Source organism: Chlorocebus sabaeus, chromosome 11 (assembly GCF_047675955.1).
Source record: "Chlorocebus sabaeus isolate Y175 chromosome 11, mChlSab1.0.hap1, whole genome shotgun sequence".
NCBI lineage: Eukaryota > Metazoa > Chordata > Mammalia > Primates > Cercopithecidae > Chlorocebus > Chlorocebus sabaeus.
In genome coordinates, this window is record NC_132914.1 from 113903610 (window position 1) to 113921887 (window position 18278).

At 48.8% G+C, this 18278-nt stretch overlaps 1 protein-coding gene across 1 annotated transcript in view; it reads left to right on the top strand.

The window, feature by feature from the left end:
• The first annotated feature begins 142 nt into the window (after positions 1-142).
• The window catches only part of RNFT2 (ring finger protein, transmembrane 2), a 108096-nt gene continuing 89960 nt past the window's right edge, over positions 143-18278 (top strand). The window contains exons 1-5 of the mRNA XM_037996476.2: positions 143-302; positions 2313-2495; positions 4767-4825; positions 13470-13936; positions 17462-17538. Coding sequence (XP_037852404.2) covers positions 2472-2495; positions 4767-4825; positions 13470-13936; positions 17462-17538 — 627 coding nt within the window. The 5' untranslated portion in view covers positions 143-302; positions 2313-2471. The remainder of the gene's footprint in view (positions 303-2312; positions 2496-4766; positions 4826-13469; positions 13937-17461; positions 17539-18278) is intronic.

Sequence of the window (18278 nt, forward strand, 5' to 3'; positions counted from 1 at the left end):
CCCGCCCTACGCCCCCGCCTCCGCTCCGCAGCGACATGGGCTAGCCGCGCAAGATCTCCTCATCATTGGTCCCTACGGAGCGGTGGCTTCCTATTGGTTAAATGCAGGAAAAGGGGGCTGGCAATCGCGTGAGTGCAGCGGGCGTAGCCGTGCACGGGTCCTAGCGCCGCACCCGGCGATGGCGAGAAACCACCAAATAGGAGGCCGGAAGCATCGGAAGTCACGTGCTGCCCGGGCTGCGCGGGTGATTGGCTTGGCTGGACCTGAATGAGGCGGCTGTGATTGCTGAATTGTCTGGGCAGGTAAAAAGAGAACGCATTTTTTTTTTTCTTTTCTCCCAGCATGGTCTGTGTAGTCTCTTGCCCTTGCAGTCCCAGAGCGTTTTGCGCTGTGTGTTGGTTGCAAGGATGAAAAGCGCTCGCGACGTTGTGCCCGAAGTGCACCTGCCGGCTTCCAGTCCAAGTGATGCAGGCGATGCTCCGCTGAGTGCATTTCGATGCAGTCCTGTAACGGGCCCCGGGGGCGCAACTTGAACCATCGCAAGCCTCGAAAAGTCTAGGTGCAGTCCTTCAAAGGGACATACGGAGCAGAGGGTTAAAAGGCGTTTCATTCATTCAGATGCATCCCGCGTGCAAAATGTATTCCAGAATTATGTACGGCCTGCTTCCAACAGAGAATCCGAAGCCTCTTCCAATACAAGCATCCGAAAGTAGAGGCTCGAGCATTCGATTTAGGAGGCGGTGTTAAATGTGTGGATGAGAACTTTGGAATACTGAATTTTATTTTCCCCCAAGGATTTGCAATGTGGGATAATGGGGGGAGGGGCGAGAGGGAGATTAAGTTGAGATTGTAAATTCTTGAAAAATATTTATATAATGACCTTTTCTTTATATACGAAGATGCTGCTGCCGACCAGTTTGTTACCTAATTTTTCAAAAGAGAAAGGGGGCTTCACTGGCGGGTCGTTTCTAATCAGTGGCCCTAGTGACACCATTGCTGCCCCCTCAAGAAGCCTGGTCAGGATTAGGAAGTCATTCAACAGCCAATAACAGTGCCCTGAACTGATAGTCAGACACCATCTGACTGATAGAGACACCCTATATCCACAGTATTGGCTCTGCCTGCAGAGACAAGAAGATATTGACGGAGGCTAAACCTATTCATGGGAAGTAGGTGGCCCTTGTTGCCTTGCTAAGGTGAAAGGTGGGACAGGGAGCAAGGGATCTAGAAAAGGGGATCTGGGAGACCCACAGATGTTTTATTCAATGAGTAAGTATTCGTTGAGTGCTACTCTGTACCAGACAGTGTCCTAGATGCTGAGGCAGAGGGGTGAACCAAGTAGACAGGATCCCTGCTTTCATGAATGGCATTTATATTCTACTGGGGGGACAAATCATAAATAAATAAGTAAACATGAACAAATAAGTGCTATGAAGAATATAAAACAGGTCAACATTATGGGGGGTCAGGAGAATGAGAAGAGAAGGCCTCTGGAAGGAGGTGACATTTGCCTTGCGGGACCAAGCCCTGCCACATTTAGAGGAGAAAGTATTCCAAGAGGAGGGCACAGCAAGTGCAAAGGCCCTGAGGCAGGGACGTGCTGACACATTAGAGGAACAGAAGGGCCACTGTGGGTGGACAGGAGTGGGAAAAGGGAGAATGGGAGGAAATGCAGTTGGAAACAGATGATGCTACATCAGGAAGAACCTGTAGGCTGGACAGAGCTCGGGTTTGATTCTGATTGCACTGGACAGCCATTGGAGGGTTTAAGACATATTTTCTGGCTTCAATCGGGACTCTTAGTTTGACAATAGGATGAAATATAATACATTAAGAGTTTCAAAGAGGGCTGGGCATGGTGGCTCATGCCTGTAATCCCAGCCCTTTGGGAGGCCAAGGCAGGCGGATCCCTTGAGGTCAGAAGTTTGAGACCAGCCTGGCCAATGTGGTGAAACCCCATTTCTACTGAAAATACAAAAATTAGGCAGGCGTGGTGTCACATGCCTGTAAGCCTGTAATTTTAGCCACTCTGTAGGCTGAGACAGGAGAAGCACTTGAACCTGGGAGGCAGAGTTTGCAGTGAGCCAAGATCGCACCACTGCATTCCAGCCTGGGTGACAGAGCAAGACTCCATCTTAAAAAAAAAGAAGAAAAAAAAAAAAAGGAGTTTCAAAGAGGGATCACTGAGAGGCTACCCAGAGACACTGAGCAGATGGAATTATCTGCTTATAGCTACCAACAATGTCCTAAGGCTTCTTAGCAGATTCAAGGTATCACAGGGACTATTCATCCAAGTGTTCTGTTCCATCCAGGTTTGGAGTCTCTGGCAAGCTTCCCTGACTCTGCATCCCATCCCTCTGGAGACAAAGAGGAGGAGGAGGCGGCCTGTCCTCTCTGGGATCCAGTGGTCACATCCCCCTCAGGAGTCCCAAATGCCTACCTCCAGTGTCGTCAACATGGAGTTCTGATCCATGTGGCTCTTCACAGTGAATCAGGTGACACGTCTCCAAGAGAATTTGCATCTTTATTACTACTTAATTAAATGTGAGAGCTGGAAGGAAGCTTTGGTTTGACCACTCCACTCCTCCCATGTAACACATGGGGAATCTGAAGCCACAGAGAGGTTCCTGATGTGTCTAGGGTCACACAGAGGTTCCTGATGTGTCTAGGGTCACACAGAGAGGTCACTGATGTGTCTAGGGTCACACAGAGAGGCTACTGATGTGTCTAGGGTCACACAGAGAGGTTACTGATGTGTCTAGGGTCACAGAGAGGTTACTGATGTGTCTGGGGTCACAGAGAGGTTACTGATTTGTCTAGGGTCACACAGAGAGGTTACTGATGTATCTAGGGTCACACAGAGAGGTTACTGATGTGTCTGGGGTCACAGAGGGGTCACTGATGTGTCTAGGGTCACACAGAGAGGTTACTGATGTGTCTAGGGTCACACAGAGAGGTTACTGATGTGTCTAGGGTCACAGAGAGGTCACTGATGTGTCTAGGGTCACACAGAGAGGTCACTGATGTGTCTAGGGTCACACAGAGAGGTTACTGATGTGTCTAGGGTCACAGAGAGGTCACTGATGTGTCTAGGGTCACACAGAGAGGTTACTGATGTGTCTAGGGTCACAGAGAGGTTACTGATGTGTCTAGGGTCACAGAGGGGTTACTGATGTATCTAGGGTCACACAGAGAGGTCACTGATGTCTCTAGGGTCACACAGAGGTCACTGATGTGTCTGGGGTCACAGAGAGGTCACTGATGTGTCTAGGGTCACACAGAGAGGTCACTGATGTGTCTAGGTTTACACAGAGAGGTCACTGATGTATCTAGGGTCACAGAGAGGTTACTGATGTGTCTAGGGTCACACAGAGAGGTTACTGATGTGTCTAGGGTCACAGAGGGGTCACTGATGTGTCTAGGGTCACACAAGTCACTGATGTGTCTAGGGTCACAGAGAGGTCACTGATGTGTCTAGGGTCACACAGAGAGGTCACTGATGTGTCTAGGGTCACACAGAGAGGTCACTGATGTGTCTAGGGTCACACAGAGAGGTCACTGATGTGTCTAGGGTCACAGAGAGGTTACTGATGTGTCTAGGGTCACACAGAGAGGTTACTGATGTGTCTAGGGTCACACAGAGAGGTCACTGATGTGTCTAGGGTCACAGAGGGGTCACTGATGTGTCTAGGGTCACACAGAGAGGTCACTGATGTGTCTAGGGTCACACAGAGAGGTTACTGATGTATCTAGGGTCACACAGATAGGTTACTGATGTGTCTAGGGTCACAGAGATGTCACTGATGTGTCTAGGGTCACACAGAGAGGTCACTGATGTGTCTAGGGTCACACAGAGAGGTTACTGATGTGTCTAGGGTCACACAGAGAGGTTACTGATGTGTCTAGGGTCACACAGAGGTTACTGATGTGTCTAGGGTCACACAGAGGTTACTGATGTGTCTAGGGTCACACAGAGGTTACTGATGTGTCTAGGGTCACACAGAGAGGTCACTGATGTGTCTAGGGTCACAGAGAGGTTACTGATGTGTCTAGGGTCACACAGAGAGGTTACTGTTGTGTCTAGGGTCACAGAGAGGTTACTGATTTGTCTAGGGTCACACAGAGAGGTCACTGATGTGTCTAGGGTCACACAGAGAGGTCACTGATGTGTCTAGGGTCACACAGAGAGGTTACTGATGTGTCTAGGGTCACACAGAGGTTACTGATTTGTTTAGGGTCACACAGAGAGGTTACTGATGTGTCTGGGGTCACACAGAGAGGTTACTGATGTGTCTAGGGTCACACAGAGAGGTTACTGATGTGTCTGGGGTCACACAGAGAGGTTACTGATGTGTCTGAGGTCACAGAGAGGTTACTGATGTGGTTACTTATTTGTCTGGGGTCGCATGTTAGCGGCAGCGTCCACCCAGAATCCATGTCTCCTGCTAGTCTGCTGCCCACTTCACTTCATCCGGCACCTCTTGGCTGCACAGTTCACTGCATTATCCTCTCACATGAGGACTTCCTCCACCTCTGAGTCTCATCGTCCTCCTCTGTGAAATGCGGTGATAGCTTTCCTCATGGGATAGAATGTCACATTGAGGATGGAATGGCATGAAAGATTGAAATACATGTTGGAAAATGCCAGAGAGCACTAGGGGTCTAAGATATGACTAGTGCGGGTTTGCAGTTTACAGTTACCTTGGCAATGTGACAGGCAGTGGGAGTGTTGGGAGACTCTGGCTCACCCATGTGTTGGGTTTTAGGTGTTAAGGAAGATGCAGAGACGCCACAGCAGCAACACGGATAACATTCCACCTGAAAGGTAGGCATCCCTGGTTCTGTTCCATCTGAGGGCTCTGGGCTTCGGGTGGTGAGGGGCAACCCGAAACTGGATTGAACAATGCCTCCCACTCAGTGTTAGTTGTTAGAGTCGCAGTGATGGCCTCATACTAAACATTCAATGCATAATAGCTTGCTCTTTCTTTTATGCTAAATTTCAAAGTCTTGTGTGACAGGTGAGCCACCTGACTCATTGTATCAATGAATGTACCTGTGGGATTTTAATTTATGGAGATGTCTTTGTCCATACAGGCTGCTATCACGAAAATGTCATAGAATGGGTGGTTTCAACAACAAATGTTTATCTCTCACAGTGCTGGAGGCTAGGAAGTCCAAGGTGAAAGCTCCAGCATGTTCAGTATCTGCGAAAGGCCCACTTTCTGGTTCACTGATGGCCATTCTGTTGCTATGTCCTAATGTGGTGAAGGGAAGGGGATCTGTCTGGGTCTCCTTTTTAAGGGCACTAATCCCACTCGTGAAGAGCCCATCTCATCACCTAATCATTCCCAAAGGCCCACCTTCTAGTACTATCACATTGCAGGTTAGATTTCTTTTTTGAGAGAGGGTCTTGCTCTGTTATCTGTTACTACACTGCTAGAGTGCAGTGGTGATCATGGCTCATTATAGCCTCCAAATCCTAGGCTCAAGCAATCCTCCTGCCTCAGCCTCCTGAGTAGCTGGGGCTACAGGCATGTGCCACCATACCTAGCTAATTTTTAAATTTCTTTTGGTAGAGATGGGGTCTCACTAAGTTGTCCAGACTGGCCTCAAACTCCTGGGCTCAAACGATCTCCCTACCTTGACCTCTCAGAGCCCTGGGATTATAGGTGTGAACCACTGTGCCTGGCATGGGTTAACTTTCAACATAAGAATCTGCAGAGGACACAGACACTGAGATCATAGCTCTGAGAAACAACATGGAGAGGCTAATGACATTGAAAGATGAGATTTTTATTTCTTCCATTTCTCAAGAGGAGGGGCATACTGCTGCATGCAGGGCCACCTGGGGAAGCACCAGCATCAGTCAGGGGGCAGAAAGGACCGAGGAAAAAGCACAGGTCACAGCCTTTATTGTGTTATCTGGGGGAAAGAAAGACAAGTCAGGGGAAATAGTTTAGGACTGGCTAGTTTGAATCATGTTGGTGGGCTCTGGGGTATCAAGGTGGTCTCTTTTTTTTTTTTTTTTTTTTTGAGATAGGATCTCCCTCTGTTGCCCAGGCTAGAGTGCAATGGTGTGATCTCGGCTCACTGCAGCCTCGACCTCTCAGGCTCAAGTGATCCTCCTACCTCAGCCTTCCGAGTAGCTGGGACTGAAGGCATGCACCACCATGCCCAGCTAATTTTTGTATTTGTAGAGACAGGTTTTTGTTATGTTTCCCGGGCTGGTCTCAAGCGACCTGCCCACCTTGGCCGCCCAAGTTTCCGCTTGCTGGGATTATAAGCACAAGCCACCACGCCCGGCCTCAAGGTGCTCTTTAGTTTGGTATCTGGCCCTGGATGATTTAGGACAGGATGCATTTGTAAAACTTAGATGAAGGAAGGGCCATGCAGTGACTCACGCCTGTAGTCTCAACACTTTGGGAGACCAAGGTGGGAGGATAACCTGAGTCCAGGAGTTAGAGACCAGCCTAGGTGACATGGGGAGATCCTGTCTCTACAAAAAAAAATTTTAAACTAGCCAGGCATGGTGGTGCATGTCTATAGTCTCAGCACTTTAGGAAGCCAAGGTGGGAGGATCACTTGAGCCCAGAAGTTTGAGACCAGCCTGGGCAAAATAGGGAGACCCCATCTCTACAAAAAATAAAAACTAACCCAATATGGTGGCATGCATCTGTGGTCCTAGTTACTCAGGAGGCAGAGGTGGGAGGATTGCTTGAGCCTAGGAGGCGGAGGTTGCAGTGAGCTATGATTGCACCACTGCATTCCAGCCTGGGCAACAGAGTGAAACCCTGTCTCAAAAAAAAAAAAAAAAAAAGTGAAATGAAGCAGTGGTTGGGGTTATGGGCTCTGGATCGCAAGGACATGTACATAACTTTGGCCATTCGTTTGGCCTTGTGATTAATAGATAGGACCAGATAGAATCTTAAAAAAAAAAAAAAAAAAAAAGTTAAAATGCTCATGAGCTAGATTTTTTTTTTTTTTTTTTTTTTTTTGAGACGAAGTCTCGCTCTGTCACCCAGGCTGGAGTGCAGTAGCGTGATCTCAGCTCACTGCAACCTCCCGGGTTCAAGCTGCTCTCATGCCTCTGCCTCCCGAGTAGTTAGGACTACAGGTGCACGCCACCATGTTTGGCTAATTTTTTTGTATTTTAGTAGAAATAGGGTTTCACCATGTTGGCCAGGCTGGTCTTGGGCAATCCACCCACCTCAACTTCCCAAAGGGCTGGGATTACAGGCATGAGCCACTGCACCCAGCCTAGAATTTATATCTATTAAAACCCAAAAGGGAACACACCCGGGGGCCTGTTCTCAGGTTGGGACAGCCTCCAGCCCCAGAAGCCCCATGCTAGCACATACATCCAAGAGGCAGGCAGCCAAGCCTTCCCTTCCTCACATCCCAGCGCTGGGACTGAATTTTGTATGGTACCTGCCTGTTCTGCAGGGAGGAACACAGGACTCAGCCAAACCCCAGCTCAGCCACTTCCCACCTATGGTGACTTTGGTACGTGACTTCCCCCCTAGGTCTCAGCTTCTCCATCCAAAAATGGCAGGTGACAGAACTCAAGAGTTGCTTATGGGCCGGGCGCAGTGGCTCATGCCTGTAATCCCAGCCCTTTGGGAGGCTGAGGCAGGTGGATCACCTGAGATCAGGAGTTCGAGACCAGCGTGGCCAATGTGGTGAAACCCCATCCCTACTAAAAATACAAAAATTAACCAGGTATGGTGGCAGATGCCTGTAGTCCCAGCTACTCAGGAGGCTGAGGAAGGAGAACCACTTGAACCCTGGAGGTGGAGGCTGCAGTGAGCAGAGATCACGCCACTGCACTCCAGCCTGGGTGACAGAGCGAGACTCCATCTCCAAAAAAAAAAAAAAAAAAAAGAGTTGGTTATGGATGAAGGAGTGAGTGTGAAGATGCAGAAACAGCATCCGGCTTGTAAGAAGCCTGCGTGTTGGAACCTTTTCCGCCTCTAAAGACAACATTGCCATCTGCTCTCAAGTGAACCGTGAGATCTCTTGGGGGCAGAGACCACAGCAGGAAACTCAAACCGTGTATTGAGTGCTTATGCTGTGCCAACCGCAACATTACCCCAGTGAGAGCATCCATTTTACAGATGCAGAAGCTGAGGCTCAGAGAGGGGAAGGAAATTACCTAAAGTCACACAGCCAGGAAGTAGCAGGGCTGAGATCTGGGCCCCCATCCATGTGTCCCCCAGCACCTGTGCTTTGAGATAGCACATTTTGGCTGCCTACTGTCTAAGCAGAACCACTTCCCCTCCTGGGTTGCCTCAAGCTCTGGCGCTTAAGTGGTTAAGTTGGAAGCGCAGCATCTGTCCCCCTAAGGAATATGCTTTCCCAGTTAGGCTGAAATCTCAGCTGGATGCAGGGGAGAGGCCCAGGGAAGGGAGGCCAGCTATAAAAAGCCCCTTGGTGGGTTGAGTCTTCCCTGGTTGTCCTGGAGGCCCCTGAGCCCAGCGAACTCAGAGTGCTGGCAAGCTCAAGGGGGACGGGATGGCTTTCTAGGGCCCCTTGGGTGGCCATGGAGAGAGAGTGGCCTCCTCATGAGCCAATGTGGGTACCTGCCAGGACTCTTGCTTTCTGAGCTGAGCTCTTTGAAGTGCAGAAAAAGCTCAAGTCCCCTTGAGGATCATAGTCATGGTGTTTGCTGTTGTTGTCATTATTAATATTATCATTATTATTATCCAGAGCCTAGTAGAGGAGGAGCGCATATTTCCTGGGCTTTTGGAGCCAGCAGGGATGGAGCTTGGTGGGGGAGGGAATCCAATCGTGAGTTCCCTCCATTGCAGCAGATTTTTTTTTTTTTTTTTTGAGATAGAGTCTCACTGTGTTGCCCAGGCTGGAGTGCAGTGGCACAATCTCAGCTCACTGCAACCTCTGCCTCCCAGGTTCAAGTGATTCTCCTGCCGTAGCCTCCTGAGTAACTGGGATTACAGGTGCGCGCCCCATGCCTGGCTAATTTTTGTATTTTTAGTAGAGAGGGGTTTTTGCCATATTGGTCAGGCTGGTCTCAAACTCCTGGCCTCAAGTGGTTCACCCACCTCATCCTCCCAAAGTGCTGGGATTACAGGTGTGAGCCACCACACCCAGCCTGCTTCAAACTCCTGACCTCAAGTGATCTGCCCACCTTGGCCTCCCAAAGTGCTGGGATTATAGGCATGAGCCACCACGCCTGGCCTCACTGGGTTTTTAGTAACATACCTATAGGCCCAGTTTGTGCAGCCAGGGGAACCACCGTGTCCCCCTGCTGTGTGTCACAGGTGTTCTGCAAGATGTTAAATGGCTTTTCATGGGTAAAAAAAATTCAAATAAGTTTGGGGAACACTGGGCTTAAGCAAAGTCCATTTTTTCACTTGCAGGCCTTCTCAGAGCCTTTAGTATGCCTGTTCATGCATTCCTTCAAACACTTTTTATTGAGCATGTTCCGAGTGCCAGGTGCATTGTGCAGGGTGGTAAAGATACAGTGGGGAGCAAGGTTATGGTCTTTGACCCTGTGGAGTGGAGCTCTGTTCAAAGCGATGGTTTGCAGCACTGATCACACATTAGAATCACTGTAACGGGGGGCGGTGGGGAATGGTGGCTCATGCTTGTAATCCCAGCACTTTGGGAGGCCAAGGCGGGTGGATCACTTGAGCACAGCAGTTCGAGACCAGCCTGGCCAAAATGGTGAAAACCCATCTCTACAAAAAAATACAAAAATTAGTCGAGCGTGGTGGCACACACCTGTGATCCCAGCTACTCAGGAGGCTGAGGCATGAGAATCACTTGAGCCCAGGAGGCAGAGGTTGCAGTGAGCAGAGATTGCGCCACTGCACTCCAGCCTGGGTGACAGAGGGAGACCCCGCTCAAAAAAAAAACAGGAATCCCTGAGGGGACTCTGAGTAACTTCAGATGCTGGGAGCTACCCACAAAGATTTTGATTCAGTTGGTCTCCAGTGGGGTCGGGGCACCTGTCTTTTTCAAAAGTTCCCCCGAGTGATTATAATACATGGCCAGGGTTGAGAGCCACAGGTCTCGAGGGAAAGATGAGGGATAAAATGACAGCTGTGATCAATCCTGTGCAGGTGACATGAGGGTGCAGTGAGGACAAGGAGCAGGGGACTGTCACTGTCTGGGGGGGAGGGAAGCCTCAATCCAGGAAGGGAGATTTTAGCTGAAATCTGACAGATGAGCGTGCGTTACCTAGTCGGGATGGGGTGCGGGTCGGGGAGACATGCCGGTGAAGGTGACAGCCTATATTAGAAAGCCCTTGAACGGTGAGAAAGGGGCACATGATAAGATTGGAGTTTGGGGCCAAATAATCCAGGGTGCCTGGTGACTTCATCTCTCTGAACCTTAGTTTCTTTGTCAGTAAAAAACATGATATTTGGGAATGATATTTGTACATCTAGAGGGTTCCTCTGAGACCATGGGAAGGAACACAGAATGGGAAGCCCTGGGAGGGCTTTTAGTGGGATTGTGAAATAATCAAATACAGTCGGCCCTCCATATTCATGGGGGGGTTGGTTCCAAGACCCCATGGATACGAGAATATGCAGCTGCTCAAGTCCCTTGTATAAAATGGCTAGGACTGTCAGCCCTTTGTATCTGTGGGTTTTGGTCCACGACCCAAGGTTGGTTGAATCCTTAAATATGAATGCCGGACTGTACGTGTTTTATTATTATTTATTTATTTACTTATTTATTGAGAAAGCATCTCACTCTGTCACCCAGGCTGGAGTGCAGTGGCGTGATCTTAACTCACTGCAACCTCTACCTCCTGGGCTGAAGCCGTCCTCCCACCTCAGCCTCCCCACTAGCTGGGACTACGGGTGCGTGCCACCATGCCTGGCTAATTTTTTAATTTTTTGTAGAGACAGGTTCTTCCTATGTTGCCCAGGCTGGTCTTGAACTCCTGGGCTCAAGGGATCTGCCCACCTTGGCCTCTCAAAGTGCTGGGATTATAGGCGTGAGCCACCATGGCTGGTCTTTTATATATTTTAAAACATATTTCCTGGAGCCAATTACAATGGCACACGACTATAATCCCAGCTACTCAGGAGGCTGAGGTGGGAGGATCACTTGGGCCCAGGAGTTTGAGGCTGTAGTGAACTATGATCGCACTACTCCAGCCTGGGCAACAGAGTGAGACTCCCGTCTCTCTCCATGTATAATGGTCTCGTAGAATAGATGATATGAGATCAAGTGTGAAAACAGTGGAAAATGTCCACCAGAGCCTCCCTCCTGCTGCCATTTTGGACTAAGTGACATCTGACATACATTATTAAGCACCTACTGTGTGCCCTGGGTTGTGGGGTCCAGAGAATGAATGAAGCCCAGCCCATTTTCGGTAAGCTCATGGTATATCTGGAGTCTCTTAGTGGTCTGTGGAGGTGCCTGCAGGGTGAGAGAAGGAGGGAGTGGCTCTTTGTCCTCCCCACTCCCCGACACATGCACGTCGAGCACATCAGCTCCGCTTGCATCTGTGTGTGGACTGAGTTTGCAACGCAGTGATTCCACTTGAAAAGAGGATGAACCCTCGGCTGGGCATGGTGGCTCCTGCCTGTAATCCCAGCACTTTGGGAGTCCGAGGCGGGCAGATCATGTGAGGTCAGGAGATCGATACCAGCCTGGCCAACGTGGTAAAACCCTATCTCTACTAAAAATACAAAAATTACCCAGGCATGATGGTGGGTGCCTGTAGTCCTAGCTACTTGGGAGGCTGAGGCAGGAGAATCGCTTGAACCCGGGAGGCGGAGGTTGCAGTGAGCCAAGATCGCACCACTGCACTCCAGCCTGGGTGGCAGAGCGAGACTCTGTCTCAAAAGGGAAAAAGAAAGAAAAGAGGATGAACCTAAGAATAGAAAGATGGTATCCAGAACTTGGTGTTCGTGGGAAACGGCACCCAATTCTGGGCTCTCCATTCCTGCAGGCCTAACTCCGGGCTCTCTGCTCCGCCAGCAGTGGCTCTGCAGGAGCCACAGAATCCTTTGCCTGATTCCAACCCAAGAGGCCCTTGCTTGGAACTAGAGAAAGCAATTTGGCCTCGCGGGTCTTCCACAGGAACTAGAGATAACAGTTGCCACGTATTGAGAACCTATTATTGCAAAACGTATTTTACATTTAACATCCCCACCCCCAGGAATTCTATTCAGGAATACAGGCCCATCGTTCAGGTAAGAAAGCTGAGTGCAGAGGGGTAAGGCCCCTAGAACAGGTGGAGCTGGAGTTTAAATGTGGGCCTCCCAGCTAAACCTTCTTGGCATTACTCTCTGCCGCCCACCCGATGTCAGCTGTGACCAAGGCTGGCCCCTCTGGGGAACTGGGGGCCATTGAACTTGAAGACTGCAGAGCCAGGGGTCCTTGGGATCCCGAGGTAATTCTAGAATCGTAGAATTCTGTGCTCCCTTTTCAACAAAATGTACTGGTTACTAAAATGGGCTCTAGAGAGAGTCGGCCTGGGTTCGAATCTCCCCTGCTCCATCCGTTACCAGCTCTGTGACTCTGGACAAGTGACTTTCCCTCTCAGAGCCTCCATTTCTTTATCTGTAAAGTGGGAATATCAGTAGGACCTAATTCCAGGGTTGATGGGAGGATTTAGTAAGTTAATCAATGCAAAACACTCAGAAGACTCTCTGACACATAGTAGGTTTCAATAAAGGTTATGACCTATTGTTATTAATATTATTTGTATTAGTTCCTAGGACTGCCGTAACAAAGTACCGTACCCCGAGGGGAGGGGCTTAAACAACAGAAATTTCTTTTAACAAATTCTGGAGGCTGGAAGGCTGAGATCAGGGTATCAGCAGGGTTGGTTCCTTCTGAGGCCTCTCTCCTTGGCTTGTGGACGGCCGTCTTCTCCCTGAGTCTTTACATGGTCTACTGTCTGTACCTGTCTGTGTCCTAATCTCTTCCTCTTTTTTCCCCCCACGTTTTGAGACAGTCTCTGTGTCACCTAGGCTGGAGTGCAGTGGTGAGACCTTGACTCACTGCAGCCTCAACCTCCTGGGCTCAAGTGATCCTCCCACCTCAGCCTCCTGAGTAGCTGGGACTACAGGAGTGTACCACCATGCCTGGCTAATTTATCTTTATTTCTTGTAAAGATGGGGTCTCCCTATGTTGTCCAGGCTGGTTTTGAACAACTGGGCTCAAGTGATCCCACCTCGGACTCCCAAAGTGCAGGGATTACAGGCATGAGCCACTGCATCAGCCCTAACCTCCTCTTACAGGGACAGCAGTCACACTGGATTGGGACCCACCCCAATGACTTCGTTTTAACTTCATTGCCTCATACAGACCCTATCTTTAAACAGGGTCACATTCTGAGATCCTGGGAGGAAGGACTTTATGTGAATTTGAGGAGGGACACAGCTTAACCCGTAACATAATTGATATTATTGGTTCCCATCCTCTGGAGTAAGGTCTTTTCCATCTGCCTGACTTCCTGGGGTTTTTCTCCCTTTGTCACCTAGAAACCGCAGCCAGACGCTCAGCTCTGAAGCGAGTGTGGATGAGGGCGGCGTCTTTGAGAGTCTGAAGGCAGAGGCGGCCTCCCCACCAGCGCTCTTCTCGGGCTTATCAGGAAGCCTCCCCACCAGCTCGTTCCCCTCCAGCCTGGTGCTGGGCTCCTCCGCTGGCGGTGGGGACGTGTTCATCCAGATGCCCACGTCCAGGGAGGAAGGAGGGGGCCGGGGCGACGGGGGTGCCTACCACCACCGCCAGCCCCACCACCACTTCCACCACGGCGGCCACCGCGGGGGCTCCCTGCTGCAGCACGTGGGTGGGGAGCACCGAGGGCACTCGGAGGAGGGAGGTGACGAGCAGCCTGGGACGCCCGCCCCTGCCCTGTCCGAGCTGAAGGCTGTGATCTGCTGGCTCCAGAAAGGACTCCCCTTCATCCTGATCCTCCTGGCCAAACTGTGCTTCCAGCATAAGCTCGGTGAGTTCTGGGGGCGTGGGCGTCCTGGCCATGGGCTTCAACACGCAGGCTGCCTGCAGCCTGTGGGGTGGGGGCTCCTCCACTGAAGCCCAGGGAGAGATAGTAGAGACCAACATGGGCTTCAGAGTGTGGGATTCTGAGTCAGACCTGGGTTCAAATCCTGGCTGACTAGCTGTGTGACTTTGGGCAAGTCACTTGGCTTCTCTGAGCCTCAGTTTCCTCATCTGCCTGGTGGGAGTTATGATAGAAACTTCCTCGCTGGTTGGCTGGTGTGAAGGAGTCCTGTGTAATAACTCAAACTGCTGGAGTCTGCACCCTAGCTCTGTCCCCTCCTAGCTGTGTGATGCTAGGTGCATTATTTAACCTCTCTGTGCCTCGGTTTCATCATCTGTAAAGTGGGGGTATGATTTTATATTCTTCATGGGATCACAGTGATGTTAAATTTGAGTTAATGTGTATAAAACACATTATTATATATATAAGCTAGAGTGCAGTGGTGCAGGTCTCACTCACTGCAACTTTTGCCTCCCAAGTTCAAGCGATCCTCCCACCTCAGCCTCCTGAGTAGCTGGGACTATAGGCATGTGCTACCACGCCCGGCTAAATGTAAAATTTTTTGTAGAGTCAAAGTCTCACTATATCAGCCTCCCAAAATGCTGGGATTACAGGTACGAGCCACTGCCCCAGCCTACTATATTTATTATTCACACACATTGAAATATTTAACATAGAGGCTGGCACACAGCAAATGATGAATAAATACTACCTACTGTTATTATTAGGAAATAATATAATGATTCATAAAGTGCTCAGCCTCCTATCTAACACATAGTCAACAGTCAGTAATTGGCCTCTAGTATACTGTTTTTCGTTTGTTTGTTTTGACATGGAATTTCGCTCTTGTTGCCTAGGCTGGAGCACGATGGTGCAACCTCTACTCACTGCAACCTCTGCCTCCCAGGTTCAAGCAATTCTCCTGCCTCAGCCTCCCAAGTGGCTGGGATTACAGGCAACAGCCACCACACCCAGCTAATTTTTGCATTTTTTAGTAGAGACAGGGTTTCACCATGTTGGCCAGGTCTCGAACTCCTGACCTCAGGCGTTCTGTCCGCTTCAGCCTCCCAAAGTGCTGGGATTATAGGCATGAGCCACTGTGCCTGGCCTAGTGTACCGTTATTGTTATCATTAATGTTACTTACTGTTCTTTTGTTTGTTTGTTTTTGTTTTTGAGATGGAGTCTCACTGTGTCACCAGGCTGGAGTACAGCAGCGTGATCTCAGCTCACTGCAAAGCTCTGCCCTCTGAGTTCAAGCGATTCTCAGTCCTAACCTCAAGTGATCCACCTGCCTTGGCTTCCCAAAGTGCTGGGATTACGGGCGTGAACCACCACACCCGGCTTACTTATTAGATCATGGTGTTGCTGTGCCCTGGCCGGCTTATAGGCTGTTGTTTTAGTACTGCAGTAGGAGTGATGGTAAGAATTATCTTGTGGGCTACTATTTTCCATGAGAAAATATCAGTCAGGTGCGGTGGCTGATACCTATAATCCCAACACTTTGTGAGGCCAAGGCGGGAGGATTGCTTGAGGCCAGGAGTTCAAGACCAGCCTGGGAAACATAGTGAGACCCTATCTCTACTAAAAAAAAAAAAAAAAGAAAAAGAAAAAGAGAGAGAGAAAGCCTCGAGAGGAGATGAGACCATTCTTTATTTCTTGTTTTCTTCTCTCTGGGATTCCTCCACCTTCCTTGCTGGGGTGCTGTCCTATCAGCCCCACCCTTTCTATTCCTAGAAGTGAAAGCTGACATGTTCCCCATTACCCTGAATTCTGGCATCACAGCTAAGTTTTGTTTTGTGAGTATGGTCATTTTCTTTTTCACTTGGCAGGTTTTTTTTTTTTTTTTTTTTTTTTTTTTTTTTTTTTTTTGGTGGTTGTATTTTAATCACAGAGAAGAGCACCAAAAAGGATTATGGGGCTACTCATTCTTGTTTTATGTGCTTATAGTGAAGAAATACAGCTTCTACAAAGTAGATCTGGAAAAATAGCTGGAGTGCACATACCTATTAAAAGAGTAAGTGAGGCCGGGCACAGTGGCTCACACCTGTAATCCCAGCACATTGGGAGGCTGAGGTGGGCAGATCACTTGAGGTCAGGAGTTTGAGCCCAGCCCAGCCATGGTGAAACCCCATCTCTACTAAAAATACAAAAATTAGCTGGGCGTGGTGGCAGGCACCTGTAATCCCAGCTACTCGGGAGGCTGAGGCACAAGAATCACTTGAAACCGGGAGGTGGAGGCTGCAGTGAGCTGAGATCGCACCACTGCACTCCAGCCTGGACAACAGAGTGTGGCAGTGTCAGATAGATAGATAGATAGAAGAGAGAGAGAGAGAGAGAGAGAGAGAGAGAGAGAGAGAGAGAGAGAGAGAGAGAGAGATAGGGCGAGCATCAGGTGAAAGAGGAATCCTGTCTGCACATAACAAAAAGCAGGACTCAAAAATCATTATTCCAAGAGAATTCCAAGATTGTAACTTGACAAACAGTGGCCAATTACGTGACTGGTGGAAGAAAATTCAATTCCGTTATGCCATCTGCCTGGGTCATGTTTGTCTGTTAGCTGGGATTTTTTTTTTTTTCTCATTGAACATTAAACTTGAATTCCTTATGGTGCTGTGAGTTCGTTCTTTCTTTGATTTTTTTTTTTTTTTTTTAAGACAGAGTCTTGCTCTGTTGCCCAGGCTGGAGTACAGTGGTGTGATCTCGACTCACTGCAGCCTCCTCATCCTGGGTTCAAGCAATTCTTGTGTGTCAACCTCCTGAGTAGCTGTGACTACAGGCGTGTCCACCATGTCCAGCTAATTTTTGTATTTTTAGTAGAGATGTGATTTCACCATGTTGGCCAGGCTGGTCTCAAACTCCTGATCTCAAGTGATCTGCCTACCTCGGCCTCCCAAAGTGCTGGGATTACAAGCGTGAGCCACTGCGCCCAGCTGTGAGTTTTTTCAATGTATGCTTTTATCACAAATTCTATATGATTCTATCAGATTATTTTTGAAAGTAGAAATAATAAGACGCATCATTTACTAACTGCTAGGGATTATGATCTAGAAGCTTTATCCCTTCATGAGGTGTAAGTAATGTTATTGCTGTGTCCATTTTACAGATGAGGAAACTGGGGCTCAGAGAGGTGCAGTGACTTGCCCAAGCTCACACAAAGAGGAAGTGGCAGAGCTGGGAATTGAACCCGGCCCTTACCAGACTGCACAGCCCATCCCCTTAGCCAGTGCTATAAAGTGTCCCCACAGGGACCTAAATCCTGTCCCTAAGTCAGAATGACTCAGAATTCCCAGAGATTTAGATGGCAGCCCAAATGCCCCAGAAGTGGGATTTTTTTTGTTGTTAATTTTACTCTCTCTCTCCTGTCAACTCCAAGGGGCCTAGGGATGTGTCTTTTCCCTCATGTTGCTCAGCACCCAGGCTAGGCCTGATGAGTCTAAGTGGGTGACATCAGGCCCTTCTCTGTCCCACAGGCATCGCTGTGTGCATTGGGATGGCTAGCACCTTCGCCTATGCCAACTCCACGCTCCGAGAACAGGTCTCTCTGAAGGTGAGTCACCTGCCAACCTAGTCTCCTGTGGCTGCTGCAACAAATAGCCACAAGCCAGGCGCAATCTTCCCGCTTAGTCTCCAAAGTCCATTGTATCAATCTTATGCCTTTGCGTCCTCATAGCTTAGCTCCCACATATCAGTGAGAACATACGATGTTTGGTTTTCCATTCCTGAGTTGCTTCACTTAGAATAATAGTTTTCAATCTCATCCAGGTCACGGCAAATGCTGTTAATTCATTCCTTTTTATGGCTGTGTAGTATTCCATCATATATGTGTATATATGTGTGTGTGTATGTATATATACACATATACACATATGTGTGTGCGTATATATACATACACACACACATATATGATGGAATATATATATACACACATACACATACCACAATTTCTTTATGTACTTGTTGATTGATGGGCATTTGGGTTGGTTCCAAGATTTTGCTATTGTGAATTGTGCTGCTATAAACATGCGTGTGCAAGTATTTTTTTTGAATAATGATTTCTTTTCCTCTGGGTAGATGCCTAACAGCAGGATTGCTGGATCAAATGGTAGCTCTACTTTTAGTTCTTTAAAGAATCTCCACACTGTTTTCCATAGTGGTTGTACTAGTTTACATTCCCACCAGCAGTGTACAAGTGTTCCCTGTCCACCGCATTTACACTAGCATTTATTGTTTTTTGATTTTTTTATTATGGCCATTCTTGCAGGAGTGAGGTGGTATCACATTGTGGTT